The following is a 20,174-nucleotide window of genomic DNA, read 5'->3' as shown; positions in this document are numbered from 1 at the left end:
CTTTTTGTCAAGGAGGAACAAAAATAAAAAGGATATTGGTCTCGAGTTCTCTGCCTCTTTGCCAGACTGTCTTCATCACTGATTCCTGCCATGAGATATTTAAGACCAGTGATCCAAGTACGTGCCTCTTCTCCATTACTAGATACCAGGTCAAGTGACTCCATGTGATCACCATAGTAAATGCTAAAGCAACAGTTGGGATCAAAGCTGCCATCGGCATAACGCTGGAAGATTTCAGACTGCTTTCCCTCACATACCTCCCGGATTGCATCTATGGAGACTAAAAACAAATTAGAAAAAAGAAATTAGAATTGAGATACACCTACTTAAATATAGAGTGAAATAAAACATATTATAAAAACTTGACCACTCAACTTAGCTACAGGAAACACAAACAAATAGAATCATGGCGTATATGTATGAGAGTGCATAGCTCTCATAAAAAGGCTACAAAACAAACAACATACATCTCTAAAACCTACTACTTTTGTATTACATAAAAAATAAACCAGCCAAAATAAATCAATTTTGGACCATGTGTACCCAAGGCACAGTTCTGTATAGAATCACTCACTAAATTCACTTAAGAGAGCCAAAACCAGTAAAAAGCAAATATGTTAAACATTTAGAATTTTATACATACATTATGCAAGACTGTAAACCATTTTTGTAAGGTAGTTTTAAATACTACTTCAATATTAAATGTCACCATTTTAATTGCTAAAAGAGACAGAGATAGAAAAGCAAAAACACACCGTAATAATTGCATGTCACATGAAAATTCTAAAAAGCTTCAAAGAAAGTTAGTATTTTACTTTTTCTCATAACCCCTCTTGGAATTACACAAACAAGATGGACACATTAGGCAGGCAACCATAACCTTGACAGAATAGTGTGCCTGGGTGAGTAATTTATTTAAAAAATACAGTTTTTCTTTCTTTACCTATTGTTCTAAACTTCTCAAGTAAAATCATTGTTGGTGGAAATAAATGTGTGATTCACACAATTTAAATCAGTATCAGTTAACACCACACTAACATGATCTTTCTTGTTACAAAAACAGTCAGTTGTTGGACAGACAGCCAGACAAACAGAAAAGAGTGTATTTATCTAAAATATTAGCATCCTTTCCATCTGTTTAATGGTTTCCCTCTACACGCAAAGCTTCTTTTAACTATAGACAAAACTGCATATTACTAATTAGGATATCCTTCTTGACTTACTAGGTAGACTATTTTTCACTTTGCAAAATGGGTTAACATCTCTTCAGGATTGTGTCCATTCCTGTCTGAAAAGATTTGCAAGCAGATTTCTCTTTATCCTCATTAAAAAGAATGCACTTCAATATGTACAGATTTAAGCAGATCACTTCACCAAGGACTGCTCCCAATCTGGAAGAATGCTTAAATAAATCAAATCACTATTGACAAAGATCAATGAAGCAACACATCACTGTCACCCAGGCATTGAACTGCCATCATCCTTATAGTAGTTTAGGAAACATTTTTATCACTACTTTCTTTTTTTATATAATAATTGGTTCTTAGCATGATCTTAAAAATGGAACTTGAGGATTTTAATATTGATGCTTGGCAATTAACCTAGGCGAAGGGCAAGGCTCTGAAAACGGTTTTCTCTTAAAAAAATAAAAATAAAGAAAATAAAAATACACACACATCAACCATTTAATTTTTTCTCCCCTGTAATGAAATATGTGGTATGAAAACTTCTGTTCACTAGATACAGGTAGATGCTGTTGAATAAATCCTTGCAAATTTTAATTTCTATAAGTGTCTTATAGCATCAAGATTTATACAGTTTAATTTTACTGTACTACACAAGAGCTGAAAGAGTCACTAGCTTGCTCTGGATGATAATGTATAACTAATTCATTCATCACCAAAATGTTTTCTTCTCTTACTTCAGTGGATCTTTATATTTCACATGAAAGCTGGGAAAAATTAAGCGAACTGTCTACTTTACCATTATGCAATGTAGTACTGCAATGCAAACTTATTACAATGCATATAGTTAATTTGAAAAGAGTAAAGCAAAAAGAAACCTGCAAAAACAAGGTTCCTACACTCAGCTACATGCAGAGGTGGAGTCTTTTTTGATTGAGTTTATTTAGAACTAATCCACAGTGCCATGTGCTCTCTAAAATACAAAAATAAGGAAAACATAGCTATCTCATTAGTATGTCAAAAATGTTAGACTAAATGTACTGAATATTAAAATGGTAAAATATGCATCAGTGTGCACGGAGTTTCCCTACCTTGAACTATTCTCTGTGACAGTAAGGAAACCAAAATACAGCTGACTGGCTTGGGGTACTTGCTATGAAAGCCTTATTCAAAAATACATCAGTTTATTCAGTGCTAAATCTTTGTTCCATTTTCACCTTGCACAAGTCTTCTCATTTTACAGCCTAACTACATATATCTGATGTGTAGTTTCTTATGATGATACTTGCTGTTAAAATTTGTCAGAAATACTTTATCTCCTACTTTGTTATAACAAGGCATCTAAGCCACAGAAACAGCAAATTTAAAAAATGTAACCAACTTCTCATTATCTCAACAGTACCTTTCACGTTAATATGTCTACAAGTTTTTTCTCTTAGAAAATTACATTCATTTTGTTCACTGAAAGCAAAATGGTAGTTTAGAAATGCCCCATTACATGACTATGAAAGAATTGTTCATTTCCAGTTCATGTCTTTTGTTTATGTAAGTCTTTGAAAAAGTCTAAGGCAGAACTCAGACTTTCATCTTCATAATATCCTATAAACATGGTTATTGTCAGTATAGCCAACAGAAAATCCATCAACTACTTCTCTCCAATAATTGAAGTAGGATTCAATATCTGGGAAACACAATGAGCAGCCCCCATGGCCCTTTAGAGCTCAGCAATCTTATCCTCTAGGACAAAAGAACATATCATTGGTATTATTATTTCCATAGCTTAGAAATATATATATTTGTATATATCATATACAGGTACATGTATTTTAAGGTCACTGAAGCTTTAATTTTGTAAAGCACTCTGAGCTGCATTCAAAGTATAAGATATTCAGTATAAATGTATTATTATTATTATTATTGCTCTTTGTAACTTTCACAACTAACAAACCTGCGTCTTTCCTATATCTTACCATAGTCTCAAGAAAAAAAAAATAATGTACTTCAGAGACAAATTGAAAAACCATTTTAACACTAGAATTAATGGAATTAACATGCCGAACAGCTTTCAAATATTCTAAGAATCACAATTTCATACATGACTGAAAAGTGATCGAATAAACTATTTGGGGTTAAAAATGGCTAAAAGGATGTATAATCCATCCTAGAAAGGGAAGTAGAACTGCATTTCACATACTGGCAAAACTCTGAACACAAATCATACATTTCCTGCACATCATACTATACCCTAACCTACAGCAATTCTCCATGAGACATACTGAAATATGTAGTTCAGAGATATACTTAACCTTGTTTCAAGATGTCAGATTACCACCATTAATGTCACATAGTCATTCGAAGTCTATGAGGAAGAAATAAAACTACTGTCAGTTGTTGATACACTGATGTCGATAAAATAACAGTAGTTGTACAACATTGCCTTGACCATCAACAGACAAAAATATGGTATTTATGTCTCCTAAAAAAGAAAAAGAAAAAGAAAAAAAAAAGAAGAACACTACATATTTCCTGTGGCCCAACTACTGTGATCGGTTTTATGACTAAGACAAGAGAGAGACATCACTCTTCAGGAGTAGCTCATTTTCAAATCTGACTAAAGGCATACATTACTATTTATTTGTGAGTTGAACAGCCAATGTTAATTATTTTCTTTGGAAATGTGCACTGTGGTGGACAGCTGGGACGGCTGGAGGATGGAAGAACCAGGAGAGGAGCAGTACCTCCCTTGGAACACAAAAAGGCAGCCGTCCTGGTGGGTGTTGGGGCCACATGAACAGAGCTTGGAAGCTCAACCCTGTGGGGCCCATGACCACTGCCAGGGGGCGCATGGACGTTGCCTAAGCCCTGGACTGCAGCACTTCCGCCACACCAGGAAGTTCTGCCAGAACAGGAACCAGATACACCCAGAGTGCTTCCAGGTGCCCATGCAGCACTTCCACCACACCAGGAAGTGCTGCAGGAAGGTCATCAGGGAGCACCTGGAGCACATCTGGGTGTATTATGGCTGCCTTACTCCATTCAGGGAGCTGGAGTCAGGAAGCAAAGGACAGAGTTTGCAGGTGGAGGGGTGAGGGCAGCAGAGAAGAAGTTAAGAAAAGACTGTGAGCAATAGTGCTGGTGGGTTGTGCCGTGTGTGAGATGCAAAAGACTGTGTAGTGAATATAAAAAAAATAAAAGTGTGCGTTTGGTCTTCTGTGTGCCCTGGTGTCTGTCTGTAGTCAGGCTGATCTTCCACAGCACCTTAACTGAGCAAATCCCTTATCTGTTAGCACTCCTTTATTTCAAAAGAACTCACTACATTAAGTAAAAATCAAATAATGAAAAAGAATAACTACCCTACAATGACATTAAAATAAATATATGCAACAAAATTGTGTTTTTTTATTCTCAATTCATCACCATTCATCACCTTTCTCATATGTTTGTATATTTATTACTATTCGGTTTGTTATTATATTCAGTCTTTTTGTCATTTTAACTCTTATTCCTCACACTGAGTCGATTGCACCTTCAATTTCGTTGTTCCTTTGTAAAAGTGACAATGACAATAAAGATCTATCTATCTATCTATCTATCTATGTTTCCCCTACCACAATGAGAGCAACAACTTCATGTCAGATTCTTTTTACTCCCGTTAGGCTTGAAAGTTATTCACTCTGCTCTACTGGCGAGCACAACTATTGTACTTTTAAGTTATGCCAATGCTTTTGTAGTAAATCATTCATTCATGAAACTTCTTGTCCTTCATAGTCTTTCCTTGCTTATTAATCTACTGCAATCTTTTAACTGACCCATGCATAAGAAACATCTCCCTCTCATTGTAAGATGGGTGCAGGAATGTATCATTTTTTTGTATTTAATCAGACTTATGATTCCAATGTGGACTACTGCAACCTATCAGAGATTTCTTCTGATCTTAGACACAATATGTCCACAAGAAACTAGTTCTGTTTCTAAAGTTTATTCACTTATTATATTTTTCAATAATTGTTTTATTCTACATGGAGATGGCCACACAGATTTATTTTTCATGAGGCGAATGCACATCCTTGCAAAAATCCATTACCATTTTGTATAACTATGTTTTACAAGGCACGCCATCTGAGAACATTACTTAAATAAAAGGTCAATGTGGTTATACCTTGTTCAAGATTGAATGTACATTTGTAAAAAGTATTCAAGCAAAGAAAAAAAAGTAGTTACCTGCAATACCTAAAAGAGCCAATAGAGTCCAAATGCATTAAAAGGCATTTGTATATAGACTTCAGGAACACACTGCCTATTTCTTATTGGTGCATATGCTCACAAGAACACATCAAGGTGTTTGCTTGCCATGCCTCTATCTTATTAGTTCACAAGAGTGTCCCATCTGGGCATTTCTGTTTAGATTTGGGGAATATTTGCCTCTACATACTGCAAACTGACACTTCTTAAAAACATTTCTTCTGGAGCACTTGGACCTGAAATTCCAAGTGCATAAATTAACTTACTACAGATTTTTATAGAAAAGTGGATGAAAAACAAAAACAAAAAAAAAATTAACAGCTAGCAGTCATCACGTATGACCCCGGTGACCCTGTGTTAGGATATAGCGGGTTGGACAATGACAGGCTGACTGACATTGCTGTTCCTGACATTTATTGTATTTATTCCCTCTAATCGCACAGTTCTAAACTTAATTTCTTTTCAGAAATTTCACATCAGGATGAAGTAGATTGTTATATAAGGGCAAACGTTTAATAATTTCACCTTTGCATCCTGTAAAATACTGTGCATATCTGCAGATATGTTCTTTGAATAACAAAGATGCACAAAACCAAAATATAATAAATAAATGATAAAACTTACCAGCGTAACTTCTACCCTATGACTCAGAATTAGATTAAGCGGTTAGAATGTTATGTACTGTATATTACTGTCATTTCAAATGCAGTTCCTATTATATACAGTACATCTCTTGCATCGCTTCTCTACTTGGATATATAACAACCCATGCTACTTTATACTTTGTCATTTCTTTTTTAATCTGATACTTTGTGCAAGTAGAAAGTATTTTACATACAGTACATACCTCAATAATTATAAAAAAAAGAGGTACGCAGATATTAGTGTCAAGCAGAATTACACTCTCTTTTCCAGATTTTTCTGGTTTTTTGGACCTTCACACTCATATCAACCTGGCGTCACTGGCCAAGCCGCTCTCGAGAAATATATGTGTACATTTCCATATTTTACAAGGAATTTTGTGTTTGAAATGACAGTCTGCAAAGTGAAGAACTCATCATATAAACTATGCATTTCCTTCATTTGTCAATTTTAAAATGTGTTTGTTCAGCTAAGAACAGACTTTCACCTTTTCCTAGAAATAACTACTAGAAAGAATCCCTCCTCAAAAGTAAAAAAATAAGTTGTGAGATAAACATTTAATAATGGGTCCAAACCACTACTTTGTCTTTAAAACATTACAGGAATACATGTATACATCTAAAATGTGTATATTACATATCTAAATAAACCTCATAATGAGCAAAATTTGTGGATATAACTTACCAGATTAAAAAAAAACAAAATGGTCCAATATTCTTCTGCACACAGCATCACTATTATCCATAATCTGCATTAATAAAGCTTGTGAACATGAACACAACATGCCTCACTGAGTGAATCTCTACACAAAAGACAACACCCCCCACCACAATCCTTTTTACGTTTTTGTTAACCTCCTCAGACAATGGAATTGCCTGCTTTTTGGAGGAAACAGTCTAATCTCAACTCACAACTGTTAACCCCATAAGGGTAGAGAGCAAAGAAAACAGATATCACAAAATGAAAAAACTATAAGGTGCACAGATTTTGAATAAAGGCCACACAGCTTGAGAAATTAATAGCTTATTATGTGGAAAGAAATAAAAATATACATTATGACACCTGCTTCTGAGAGTACAGAAGTGACAACTTGGGTGTGGAATAAAAGCTTTAAATTCCTCTGTGACAATTCAACTACTTCTCTCTCAGAATGCAAGAGTTCAAGAAAGTAATTAGGCAGGGTAATAGAGCCCAAGATGTACTGTAAAAGTAAGAGGCAAGAATGCAGACTTCATAGAAGTACACAAACATCTGCAGCAAAGAAATGCAACATAGGCTCCACAAGTATAACCCTACTCACTTTGTCAAGTCTGCTGGTTCATCAAGTTTCGCCTTGTATTTTGAATACACAAACATACTTGTATGTATTAAAAAAATACATACATACACACACTTATCAAAAAACAGATCTCAAATCAACGAAATATTCATGTGGAAAATCTTCACTGAAAAACTACTGTGCAATTCATCGAGACCAAAATGATGTAACAATGGCCAATAGGAACCAAAGTCACCAACCCATCAAGGGCTGGATTCAACATCACAACGAAAATCAGTCAAAAATTCAAATCACAGGCTGATCCAACTTGTGCAAATTTCATCATGCAATGTGACTCATAATGTGACTAAGTATTGTGTATGGCATCCACGTGCCTGTATGCACTCCTGATTTGCATATAATAATAATAATAATTCATTTATATAGCGCTTTTCTCAGTACTCAAACCGCTATCCACACAGGGAGGAACCGGGAAGTGAACCCACAATCTTATGCTCCTGATGAGACAGCGGATGGAGTCCTGGGGGATCAGGACATCAGGGAGTTCATGGAGAGTCTGTGGCACTACTTGGCAGCATTGGATTCTCCAATACATAACATCCCACAGGTTCTCAGGTGGATTTAGGTCTGGGGAATGTGCAGGCCAGTCAATGTCCTGCACCTGGAGGAACCCAGGGCCCACTGCAAAAGGATATGCCTCCCTAGACCATCACTGACCCACCGGCACACCAGTCATACTGGATGATGATGCAGGCTGCACAACATTCACCATTCATCTACACACTCTTTCACATCTGTCATATGTGCTCAGCGTGAACGTTCTCTCATCTGTGAGGAGAACGGGGTGCCAGTGGCAGAGTTGCCAATTGTGGTATTCTCTGCAGATTGGCAATCGAACTGCATGGTGATGGGCTGTAAGCACAGGTCCCACTAGAGGAGGTCAGGCCCTCATGCCTCCCTCATGGAGTCTGCGCTTCTGACAGTTTGTCAGAAACATGCACACCAGTAGCCAGCTGGAGGTCATTTTGTAGGGCTCCAGCAGTGCTCTTCCTGTTCCTCCTTGCACAAAGTAGCAGATACCAGTCCTTCTGCAGTCCAGCTCTGCTTGTGAAATGGCCCATCTCCTGGTATCTCCTCCATGCTCTTGAGACTGTGCTGGGAGACGCAGCAAACCTTCTTGTGATGGCACATATGGATTTGACATCCTGAAGGAGTTGGACTACCTGTTAAACCTGAATCGGCTGCAAGTACTGCCTCATGCTACCAGTAGTCACAAGGAAACACTAGAAAAAATGCAAAACTAGAGAAGAATCAGTCAGGTAGGATAAGGAAAGAGCAATTGTCTGTGACCACCTCCTGCAAAACCATTCCCTTTTTGGGGGTTGTCTTGCCATTGCCCCTCCAGTGCACCTGTTGTCACTTTCATTTGCACCAAAGCAGTTGAAGTTGATTCACAATCACTTATGCTTCCTAACTGGACAGACTGATATTTCTGAAGCTTAACTGGCTTTGTGTTAGACTGTGATGATTAAGTGTTCCCTTAATTATCTTGAGCAGTATATATTGTGAGCAGGGGGGCTGATCACACCCCTAAAGGATATGGACGCTCCTCTAAAAAACGCTGAAAGACATCCTTCACGTTGCTCCCTTACTTGCGGCTGCTCTGTCGCATGATATGCTTCGCATACTTAAAAGCCCGAATAGCACCTATTGGTTTTTGATTGATTGTTCCCTTTCTTTTTTTTCTTCTCTCTCTCCCTTGAAGAGGAAGATATGTTTGCATTCTTTTTATTGTGAGACGGAACTGTCATCTCTGTCTTGTCATGGAGCATGTTTAAACTTTTGAAAAAGAGACAAATGATCGTTTGCAATGTTTGGATAAAATTCCTGCCTCTACAACTTCCTGTGTTTCTGTGTAAATCTGTGACCCATATTTTATATACTGTATAAAAAGTAGGTCAAAAGGTTTTCCATAGATTTTTTCCATTTTTCTAATGTAGTAAATAAAATTTAAGATAAAAAAATTGCATAACCAACTACAATATAATAAACATGTACATGGAAAGTCTGGAGTCATTAGAACAAATATATGCCAGTGTGCTTCAAAGTCTGAAGCAAAATAATCAAAAAAGTATAATTTTGCGTTGCAGAGTTTTAAATAATCCTAAAGCAAGTTTTGCCCTGCAACAGATACACAAGCATAAAAACACACCAAGGAAAAACCATGTAAGAAGTACAGAAGCAGTCCCAATTTCTATTCAAATCTGTGCCAATAGGTCAACTTTTAAACAATCTCCTTTAATATTTTGCTCTGAGAAAATATAATTTGCCACATTTGAACAGCTGCTTTATTGTTGTTCTTATTATTGCATCAAATGCTCTCTTGTCTTTTCCACTCTGTTTCATGAATTTATAATATTTTCTGTGGGTAAGAAGGTGCAGAAGCCATACTTCAGAAAACTTTTTTTTCCATCACCAACCTTGCTGTTCCTGGTACTAAGGGTTCCTCATGATCAAATGATGGATACACTTTTACTCTTATTTTTTTCAGGCAGAAATACAAATTCATATATGGTGCATCTCCACAAAAACAACTCTGTAAATACTGGTCATTCTCCATTTGGATACTCTGATTAAGCAGTACAATGATGTAAGTTTTTATATAACAAATAAAAAGTCAGCTCTCCTCAGTACATCTATCTTTGGATTCCCTACCCCTTTAACTGAGACCACACAGCACATTAAAGAAATGAAAACATCTCAGATAAACTAACAGCTATCTCAGTCAATCACTGATGCTCCATTATCATATGTTCACCACCAAAATCCTTTCCTGGAACCAATATTCAATGATATCCACAAAGATTTAGACAGATATATTGCATACTAACTTTTCACCAAGAGCTGAAACATTCATATGATTTTCTTTCCAGGTGATGGAGACAAATAGAAAGATTGCTAGAATATTTACACATCATCATGTATGCAAGTTTCCTGTTGACCCTTCTTTTTATCCTTATCTCATAATAATCCCACATAATCGACTGAATTTGACCATTCTATAGACAAATGTATATGACATAGACTTGTCTAAAGGCAAATTGACACTCAGATTTTTACTTGCTAGTGTATGCTTACCACTGATAAAGCACCACAGTTACAAGTAACCTGGATCTTTTACTGAAGTGAAAAAGTACAGAAGCAAGTTCCAGTAAGATATAGTAGTCTTCATTTAAAAATACAGCAAACAACCTTTTTGGTTACAGAAAAGGAAAAGAAAAAAACAAAACAAAAAACACACATTTTGGACAATCGCACTGCTCAGATGAATGAAGTATGCAAGCAACATTTATCAGCTATCTCGAATATCAAAGCTACATTGATTAAATTACAGCAATACTAAAAATACAGTATGTGAACAGGGCAGAAAAAGTATGTGTCTGCATACAACTTAGAATAACGAAGACACTTTCAGATTAAGACACATTAGTCAACATATTTTTGAGACACAGTTATCAATGCAGCTGGATAACATAATGGGATTGCCACGGAGTTGCTACACAGTAAATGACATGTGATTCATGTAAAAGATGTGCCAGTGACTAAGGATGTAAAATATGCAGCATGAGCAGACTGCACAAAGTGCTGAATGGGAAAGGACTACTGGCAAAGACTAATGACAGACTTAAAAGACTCATATCAACTTTCTCCCTATGACAATTCAACTGCTAACCTTGAAAAGAATACTGTGAGATAGAAATGATACGGACACAAGATTGAAATTAGACTTTAGTACTACATTAGAGGGTAACACTAATATGTGCATCATTTCTCTCAGCATTTTGATTGAATATAGTTTAAGTTGATAAACCGATGACAAAATGACTTGAGTAGCAATAAAAAGAAATACTGCACGTGTAAGAAAAAAACACATCAGCTATGAAATGGGAAAAGGGGAGGGGAAAGAATGAGGAGGCAGCAAAAACTAAATGAGACAATGTAAAATACATAGAATTTTTGTCAAAGAAGAAATAAACAGAATCATTAATTCAATTTTATAAGAATATTCCAATTTTTTGCAACTTCCTTCTACCAGCATATTTTTTGTGGTGGTTCTCAATTACAAAAGAACATATTTTAAAAAGTGTAATACAATTAAGCTAAGAAAGAATGGGAATGTGCTGCTATGTACTGGATTCAGTGCTACATTTGGCTCTTATCCCAAGCACTGCCAAGTTAGGCAAGGACTAAATATACCTAATTTTTACTTGTATACTTGGAGCAAAAACATTTATAATGGTGTGCACGGAGTACTGGCGCCTAACTATCCTTAACTATTTGGGTCTCTGAGAGAAATTTAGAGGTCTAGGCTTATTGACACAGTCTCCTACTGTCCCACCTATTAAATTAAATGGGTGCCCAGTGAACAACTCCTCAATGGCAATAAAATAATAAGCTATTAAAAAAACCCACACATACAGTATATATAGATAGTTAAACAGACTATCTGTAAACTTCAAAATGAATAGCCTTACTTCAACAACATCAGTATAGAGCTTGGTAAATGAAACATCAAGACAGGAAAATGGTCAGTTGAATGAAACATTCTGTTCTCAAGTATTGACTCTGCATTGTTCATACCAGGAATGGAATACATTTGCAAACCTTTCTGAAAATGTTTTCACTTTGATATTATGGGTTATTATTAAACCCACAGCACAAAAAAGTGTGCAAAAGGTGAAGAGGTCTGAATACTTTCTGACTCCACTGTATGATAATAGTAAAGGATGGCCCCTGGCAGTATACAAGAATAAATGATTAAAAACAAGAAATAGGAAGCTACAAGACAATATGCCAACTCAATCAGGTCTTTCCTCAAAAATACGACATCCCAATTTACAAATAGGGAGACAATATTGAATTCATAAATCAGTGCAGCATGTTAAAATGTTGACCTTCTTGTTCAGTATTTAAAGACACAATGTATTCTTCTTCTTTAATAATTGGTTTAAGTAGAAATTCTATCAGAAGAAATAGACTCCTTGGGTACAAAGAAGAGTATGTTTTTGGTGATGTATAAGAATATAAAATTATTCAATTACAAGTAAAAAACAAAAGATGTAGATTCTTCAACAACAAGGAGATGTATTGTGCACTAGCTATACAAACAGGCCAGGATGCTGACGCAGATAGAAGACTTGTTCCAAATATAGAGAACTTAGCTAAGCAAATCCTGCTGCCAAGTACATCTGGGAAACACTGGGTATAATAATAAGATTATCAGCTAAGCCAGGTTACCACTTTCATCATCATAACATTTTACACTCCAAAAAAGCTTTCGGTTCTTTTAATTGCTGATGAAACATTAGTAACACTTTGGTCCAAAGTATCTTCTAGTACTTGACAATATAAAGAAGTGGTGTGTGTGTGAACTAGAATGTGAATGTTATCCATTAAAGGCCAGACATATGGAGATCTCTAAATCAATGATGCAATTCTGATAGAACATTCAGGGATAATGTTTTACATTTTACAAGAGCAGTCCATCCACATGCAGTTAACAACTTTTGGCTGAAAATTAATGTTGCAAAAGGCATTAGAATTTGAATCAAACCTGAATACAGACCAGCATAATATGAGGGAGAGCAAGAGAGAAATTAATAGATCAAATAGGACACCAAGTAAGAAACTTAAACAAAAAAGTAAATGTCTGGCTAAGTCAAATTTGTCTTTCTCAGTTCAATTTATCATTCTATACTCACCACAAATGCAACTACATTTTTTGTAAGTAACCCTCAATCACCACTTAGCCAAGAAAGATTAGTTTAAGGTTGTGTGCAGAACTATTCAATGTAATCTGTAGAAGTGAATAGTGCAGAATCTGAAGTAGTGCTAGATGGGATGGTATTATCTAGGCCCCTTGCTTCACATACATTACCTCAGGATTCATTTATAACAAAGAGCTCTCAGCACATAACACACAGTCTTAATAAATAAAATGGTACCTGTGTATGAAAAAAAAAAACTATTTAAAATGAGTTCATGCTTTTTGCCTTAACATTCTGGGTATCCTACTCAACAACAGGGTACCAAGTTTTCTTTGGTTTATCAAATTTCTGCTTGATATACCAGCATAACAGGCTTGTTTATTTACTTATTAAATAGCAATTTACTACCCATTTTAGTTTTTATCCATCACTAAAGTTTAAGACTACCATAGCTGTTTGGTATAAGTCTCCATTAGTTATCACCATGGCATGTGTCAGTTCTGCTAAAAATCAGACAAATGTCTGCATGATGTCACAAATATTTAAAAAACAACAGCAACAACAAAAAAACAACAGAAGCAGACAAATTTTTCTAAAACACAGTTTTGTGGCACTCCAACTTTCCTCTAGCAACACAGGTCAATCTTTCAATGCTGCTTTTTTATTTTGAGTGGTTATCCTCTCTACCAGCTCTAGCCAAGACCACATTTATTGTCTTGTCTTTAGATTTCTCATGCTTCCCTACCTTTCTTTTACCATGGCCTCTCTCCAACACACATACAGTATACATGTACAAATATAAAAAACACAGAGAAGGCCCCCACCAAGGCACTTTTTATTTTCTTATGGCAACCCTAGGGCTTATTCAGAGCAATCAGTATTCACTACAAATGTATACAGAATGTTTTATGTTCAGCCCAGTGTCTCGCTCTGTCCAAAAAAAAAAAAATTAGATTGAAATTATTTTCATATAGATAAAGTATATAGATCAACACATCTCCAGCAATATCATGGGAACATTCTAGGGAATACATAACTAATATTTAAGGATAAGCATTTACTGCTCGAAATAGACATTATGAGCTAGGAGGTCAGCAGAACTAGTTAGATCTCCAAAATTGATCATCCAATGATTTCCATTATAAAAAAAGAACTGTGGCATTAAAACTAAATTCAAATTGTATTACCAAAATAGAAATATATTTACTAATTCTTAAGTCATACCATTTTCATTAAAGTATATAGGAAAGAGTAATAAGATTTTAGCTTAAACAGTAAAAAAGGAAGAGGTTTGGAACACAGTTGCAAAGATTAACTATGGTGCTGCAACAAAAATTAAGAAAGACATAACACAGGTCTACAAAATTGAACTCCAAAATTGTTTTAATTGCAAATAGTTATTTTTATTTGCATTAATGAACACAATAAACAAATGCCCCTAGTGTGTGCTTGGTGTGTGGGTGTGTTTGTGTGTGTCCTGCGGTGGGTTGGCACCCTGCCCAGGATTGGTTCCCTGCCTTGTGCCCTGTGTTGGCTGGGATTGGCTCCAGCAGACCCCCGTGACCCTGTGTTCGGATTCAGCGGGTTGGAAGATGGATGGAATTGTTTCCATTATGTCATATTTCAGTACAAAGTTAAAAAGAAATTTAGTTAAAATTTTACAGTTTTCTAAAAATTAGTTCTAGCAAAAATGTCCTCTTAAAATTTAGCTGCAGACAAACTCAGAAACTTTTACCACAAATACTATAAATAAAACCGACTACTTCATTCAACTAAGCTTAATATGAAGTGGAGGCAACAGCACTTTATCTGGAACTGCCAAGCTAGGTCTGATGATATTTTATGTACCAAGCTGTAACTTTTTCTAACTGGCCACTCCTTCTGAACCCAATGTAAATTTTTGGCTCTGAGCAAAAAAAACACTCTCTCTTTATACTCTATATTACCGATTCGTAATCGTAATTGTTACATACATGTCATTTACTGAAATAATTCTATAGGATTTTCATGTTGCAATTACAATAAACTTTGATTTATTAAAAAATCAGTTCTTCTATTTTGATGGAAAGTGCCATGCAAGATGTTAGCAGATTGTTAAAACTGAAAAATGATGGTCTTTCCCAAGTTGCTAAATCTTTTCACCCCTTGGAAGTTTTCACATTTTATTGTTATACAACACTGAATCACAGTGGATTTAATTGACTTTTTTAACAATGATCAACAGAAAAGAAGCCTCTTTAATGTCCAAGTGAAAATAGTTCACTATAAAACATTCCAATGTGCATCATACAGACCAATTTCACTTCTGAATAATAATGCTAAGATACTCTCCAAAGTCCTAGCTAGAAGTATGGAGAAAGTGCTGCCTTTGGTAATATCACAAGATCAAACTGGATTTATTAAAGGTCGATACTTAGCTTCCAATCTCCGATGCCCGTTTAATGTAATATATTCACCTGCAAAGTCAAACACCTCGGAGATATTATTATCGTTGGATGCAGAAAAAGCATTTGATATGATTAATGTAGGGAAAAGGTAGTTCCACTCAGAGAAATTTGGGTTTGGCCCGAATATTTGTGCATGGATCAAACTACTACTGTATACCAATCCAGAAGCTTCAGTTTGTATTAACATTTGCTCAGACTACTTTAAACTAGAATTTAATTGTGAATTTAGTTGTGAATTTCCCCTTGGGATTAATAAAGTATCTATCTATCTATCTATCTAGAACATGGTACCAGACAAAGATGCCCCTTGTCACCACTGCTATTTGCAATCGCCATTGAACCTCTGGCAGTTCACTGTCGAAATTCTTATCAAATAAAGGGGATTATCAGAGAAGGACTGTAACAGAAAATTTCTCTATATGCAGATAATATGGTACTGTATATATCAGACCCACAAAATACTGTGCCTGCAGTCTTAACAGCACTTACAGAATTTCAAAAGATCTCTGGTCTCAGAATTAATTTGAATAAAAGTGTGCTCTTTCCAGTGAATTCTCAAGCATACAATATTAGATTGGACACCTTCCCTTTTATTATTGCAGATCAGTTTAAATACCTAGGAGTAAATATCACAAGTAAACATAAAGCTCTTTATCAACAAAATGTTGCCGTCTGTATGGAAAAAATTAAGCAAGACTTGCATAGATGGTCAACCCTCCATCTCACTCTAGCTGGAATAATTAACGTTGTTAAGATGAAAATCCTTCCTAAGCTTCTCTTTTTATTTCAAAACATTCCAATATACATCAATAAATCATTCTTTAACCAATTAGATTCAACCATAACCTCATTTATTTTGAACATAAAACATCCATGTATCCAAAGAGTGACCCTACAAAGACCTAAGACAGAATGTGGCATGGCTCTACCTAACTTTCAGTTTTATTACTGGGCAGCAAATATACAAGCTATAAAAACCTGGACACAAATAGATGAACATACACAGGCTTGGTCTGCAATAGAAATAAAATCCTGAAGTACTTCTCTATATTCCCTGCTTTGTGCCCCTATAAATGCAAGTTATCGCCAATATACTAATAACCCAATTGTGCTTCACTCACTCAGAATATGGAACCAATGTAGAAAGCATTTTAAGATGGAGAATCTTTTGTCTGTGGCACCTCTGTATGAGAACCACCTTTTTCAACCCTCGCAAACATATGCAGTTTTTAATATCTGGAAAACATTTGGGATTAAATTGCTTAGAGATCTTTATATAGACAACATCTATGAACAATTACATTCCAAATTTAATTTTCCAGCAACACATTTCTTTCACTATCTTCAAATTAGAAACTTTGTCAAAGAGAACCTTCCCAATTTTCCCCATCTCCCACCTTCTTCTATGCTGAAAAAAATATCGCTCAGTCTCGAGGACTTAAGACAGCATTTCTGCAATATATAAAATAATTTTACAGTCCCTCCCTTTCAAAGATCCAAGAGGACAATGGCAAAAGGATCTCTCACTCAACATATCAGAAAAGGAGTGGAAGGTAGCAATGCAGAGAACTTCATTTGAGCTCCATATGCGCAAAGCATACAATTATTCAACTCAAAATTATATATCGAGCACATCTGTCTCGCTTAAAAGTGTCCAAAATGTTTCCAGGGCAACATCCAACCTGTGAATGCTGTAATCAAGTTCTAGCCTTACTGGGTCACATGTTTTGGGCCTGCACCAAATTAACATTCTGGACAAAAATTTTTTAAGTGCCTTTCAGACAGCCTTGCTGTCACAATTCCTCCTAATCCACTAACAACTGTGTTTGGTGTTCTTCCAGATGGGTTTAAAGTGGAGAAGGACGAACAAACTGATTGCCTTCATTACACTACTGGCACGCAGACTTATTTTGCTAAACTGGAAGAATCCTAACTCTCCTCTTTTAAGTCAGTGGGTAACTGATGTTTTATATTATTTGAAATTGGAAAAAATCAAATTCTCACTTAGAGAATCTATGCAGAACTTTTTCAAAACCTGGCAGGATCTAATCAATATTTTAGAATACGCTCTTAAAGCATTGAGGAAGTAGATTCTCTCTCCATTTCTTTTTCTTCTCCATTTATCTGTATCCACCTATTAAACTCATCAATTTATCAATTTGTTATTGGCCATGCTCTCTTCCTCAGGGGTGGGGGTTGATTTGTTTTCAATCCTATTTTTTTGTAAAAATTGATCTATTTGTATGGAATGATTACAATAAAATCAATAAAATTAAGAAAAAAAAATTCCAAATTGGTTACAAATATAAAACACAAAATAATTTAATGCTTACGTATTCACCCCCATTAGTATGACCCATTTAAATTGTCATTAGTGCAGCCAACTGGTTATAGAAGTCACATGATCAGTTAAACGGAGATCACCTGCAGTAAAGTGGTTTATGTTGATTGTAGAATAACCACACCAGTACTTGTTAGGTCCCACTTATGTCAGTCAGTATCATGGTCTATTCTACACAGAAAAGACAAATGAACGCCATACACAACTCTGTCAAAGGTAAAAGGAAAAGCAGAAGTCAGGGGATGGATACTAGAAAATATCAAAGTCACTGTGTATCCCTTGGAATACTTTTAAATTAATCATTACGGCCAAAGTCTCACTGCACAACTTTTAGTCGGAGGGGATGTCGCATGGCAACTGCAGTTGCTGACCTTTTCATTTAACTAGAAGTCACAGGGTATGTCAAATTACACCACTCCATGATGACTTTCCAGTATAGTTTTACATTTCCACTGTATAACTCATCCCTTTTTCTGACAGCCAATAGCATGTTGCCTGATGGGGCTGCAAACAGTTTATAGGTATGGAGATTTCAGCCACAATCTCACCTGTTTTTTTGTTTGTTTTTTTTAATCTGTTCTTCAAATCAGTTGTGGTACTTAAAACACACAACAAATGAGTCTCTCTTCTGTTTGTGAGGTCCAAAACACCTGTGGGTAATTCCATGTCAAACCATCACACTTTTGGATTATGACTTTGACTGGCTATAGCTCTCTAAATATAGATTGCATAAATGGTTCTCGCATGGTTGTAAAGCTCTTTTCCAGGTCTGTATTTTGTGCAAATACTATGCTATCCCCAAAATGTAAAATTGCTATGTTATTATAACATTAAAAATTGAATAGTGAAAAAAACTATACTTTAAAATTGGTAAATTTTCCACTTAGGCTTGCTTATAATATCAGAACATCTCCAAAAAAGTTGGTCTTTGGCTTTTAAGTCATTTTTGTGTCTTTGAAATCTACTAAATACTGACTGAATGCTTTTGATAGGCATTGTAAATTGTATATATTAATATAATTTTCTTGAAAAGAGTAGATCCAAATAAATGAGGTGAGAAGTGTAATGCTAAAATTCCCATATATTTTAACCTTCTTAGCATTAAACCCAAGCCCGACCCAAGCTCAGAATTCTATACTACAATTAAACTTAAATCAGGCTTGGGGTGACTTTTAGTGATGCACTTTACAGATCAAACCCAAACAAATATCGGGGCAGAATTCTGTCACCATCTAGTTGATGAAATAACACCTTGCTGTAAAAAACAATTTGACATTTCTACAGTATGTGTTCTGCCACTATACTGTATGGTAATTCTAAGGTAATGCATCAGTATTAATGAGTGTGGGCTGCGCCTACAACCAATAACACAATAGTGAGTAGGAGAAAACCCACAAAGCTGGGTTCAGAAAGTACTTTCCAGGAACTTCACTGATATAGAAGACTATGTTGAAGCCAGTCACCCAGCACTGAAACTGTACAATGTGTATCAGGCAATTGTTAAAAACATGCACAAGGTAATTGTTGCTGATTGTGACATAGGTACTGATGAAAGTCGCATGGGATACAAGAAAAGGCTATTATGGATACAGTACATTGCATCCAAACATTCATGATTCAGTATGAAGTTTTACAAGCAGTGCGAAGAAAGTTCTGGGTAAATCTGCAACTCAACAGTTTATACCACTAAAGGGAACAAGTGGGGAGGCAAGTACAGTCAATACAGCATCACTGCATCATCCATGTTGTTACTTTGCTTGGTCAAGGTTACCTTATCTCAATGGACAATTTCTACATATCACCTGAACTTCTTGAAATATTACTGCAAAGGAAAACTGATGCATATGGCACTACGTGACCGAACCACTGTGATATCCTTGGTGCTGTAGCTGCATGACAGAAAGACATAATGATTGAAATCAAGTGAAAAGACAATACAGATGTCTGCCTCCTAAGTATTGTGAATAATTCCATAACTGACACTATTCAGTTTGACTACTGCCCATCAACAGTAAAGAGACTGAAATGTACACGAATGTGTGTTGTGTGTTTTTTCCCCTCCTTTAACCGCCACCTTATCGTGGTGGAGGGATTTGCGTGTCCTAGGATCTCTGTTGTCCGGGGCTTTATGCCCCTGGTAGGGCCACCCAAGGCAAACTGGTCCTAGGTGAGGGATGAGACAAAGAGCGGTTAAACAAACCTTCTATGATGAATGAAAACTTTGGACGGCGTTTTCCCTTGCCCGGATGTGGGTCACCGGGGCCCCCCTCT

The 20,174-nt window shown here is 35.9% G+C and overlaps 1 protein-coding gene across 1 annotated transcript in view; it reads right to left on the bottom strand.

Moving 5' to 3' along the window:
• The window catches only part of plch2a (phospholipase C, eta 2a), a 215,978-nt gene that overhangs the window by 140,189 nt on the left and 55,615 nt on the right, over positions 1-20,174 (bottom strand). The window contains exon 3 of the mRNA XM_051931361.1: positions 37-280. Within this exon, the coding sequence (XP_051787321.1) occupies positions 37-280 (244 nt within the window). The remainder of the gene's footprint in view (positions 1-36; positions 281-20,174) is intronic.

This window comes from Erpetoichthys calabaricus, chromosome 8 (assembly GCF_900747795.2).
Source record: "Erpetoichthys calabaricus chromosome 8, fErpCal1.3, whole genome shotgun sequence".
In the NCBI taxonomy this organism is placed as follows: domain Eukaryota; kingdom Metazoa; phylum Chordata; class Cladistia; order Polypteriformes; family Polypteridae; genus Erpetoichthys; species Erpetoichthys calabaricus.
The sequence above is the reverse complement of the archived record's forward strand: the minus strand, read 5'-3'. Positions and strand labels throughout refer to the sequence as shown.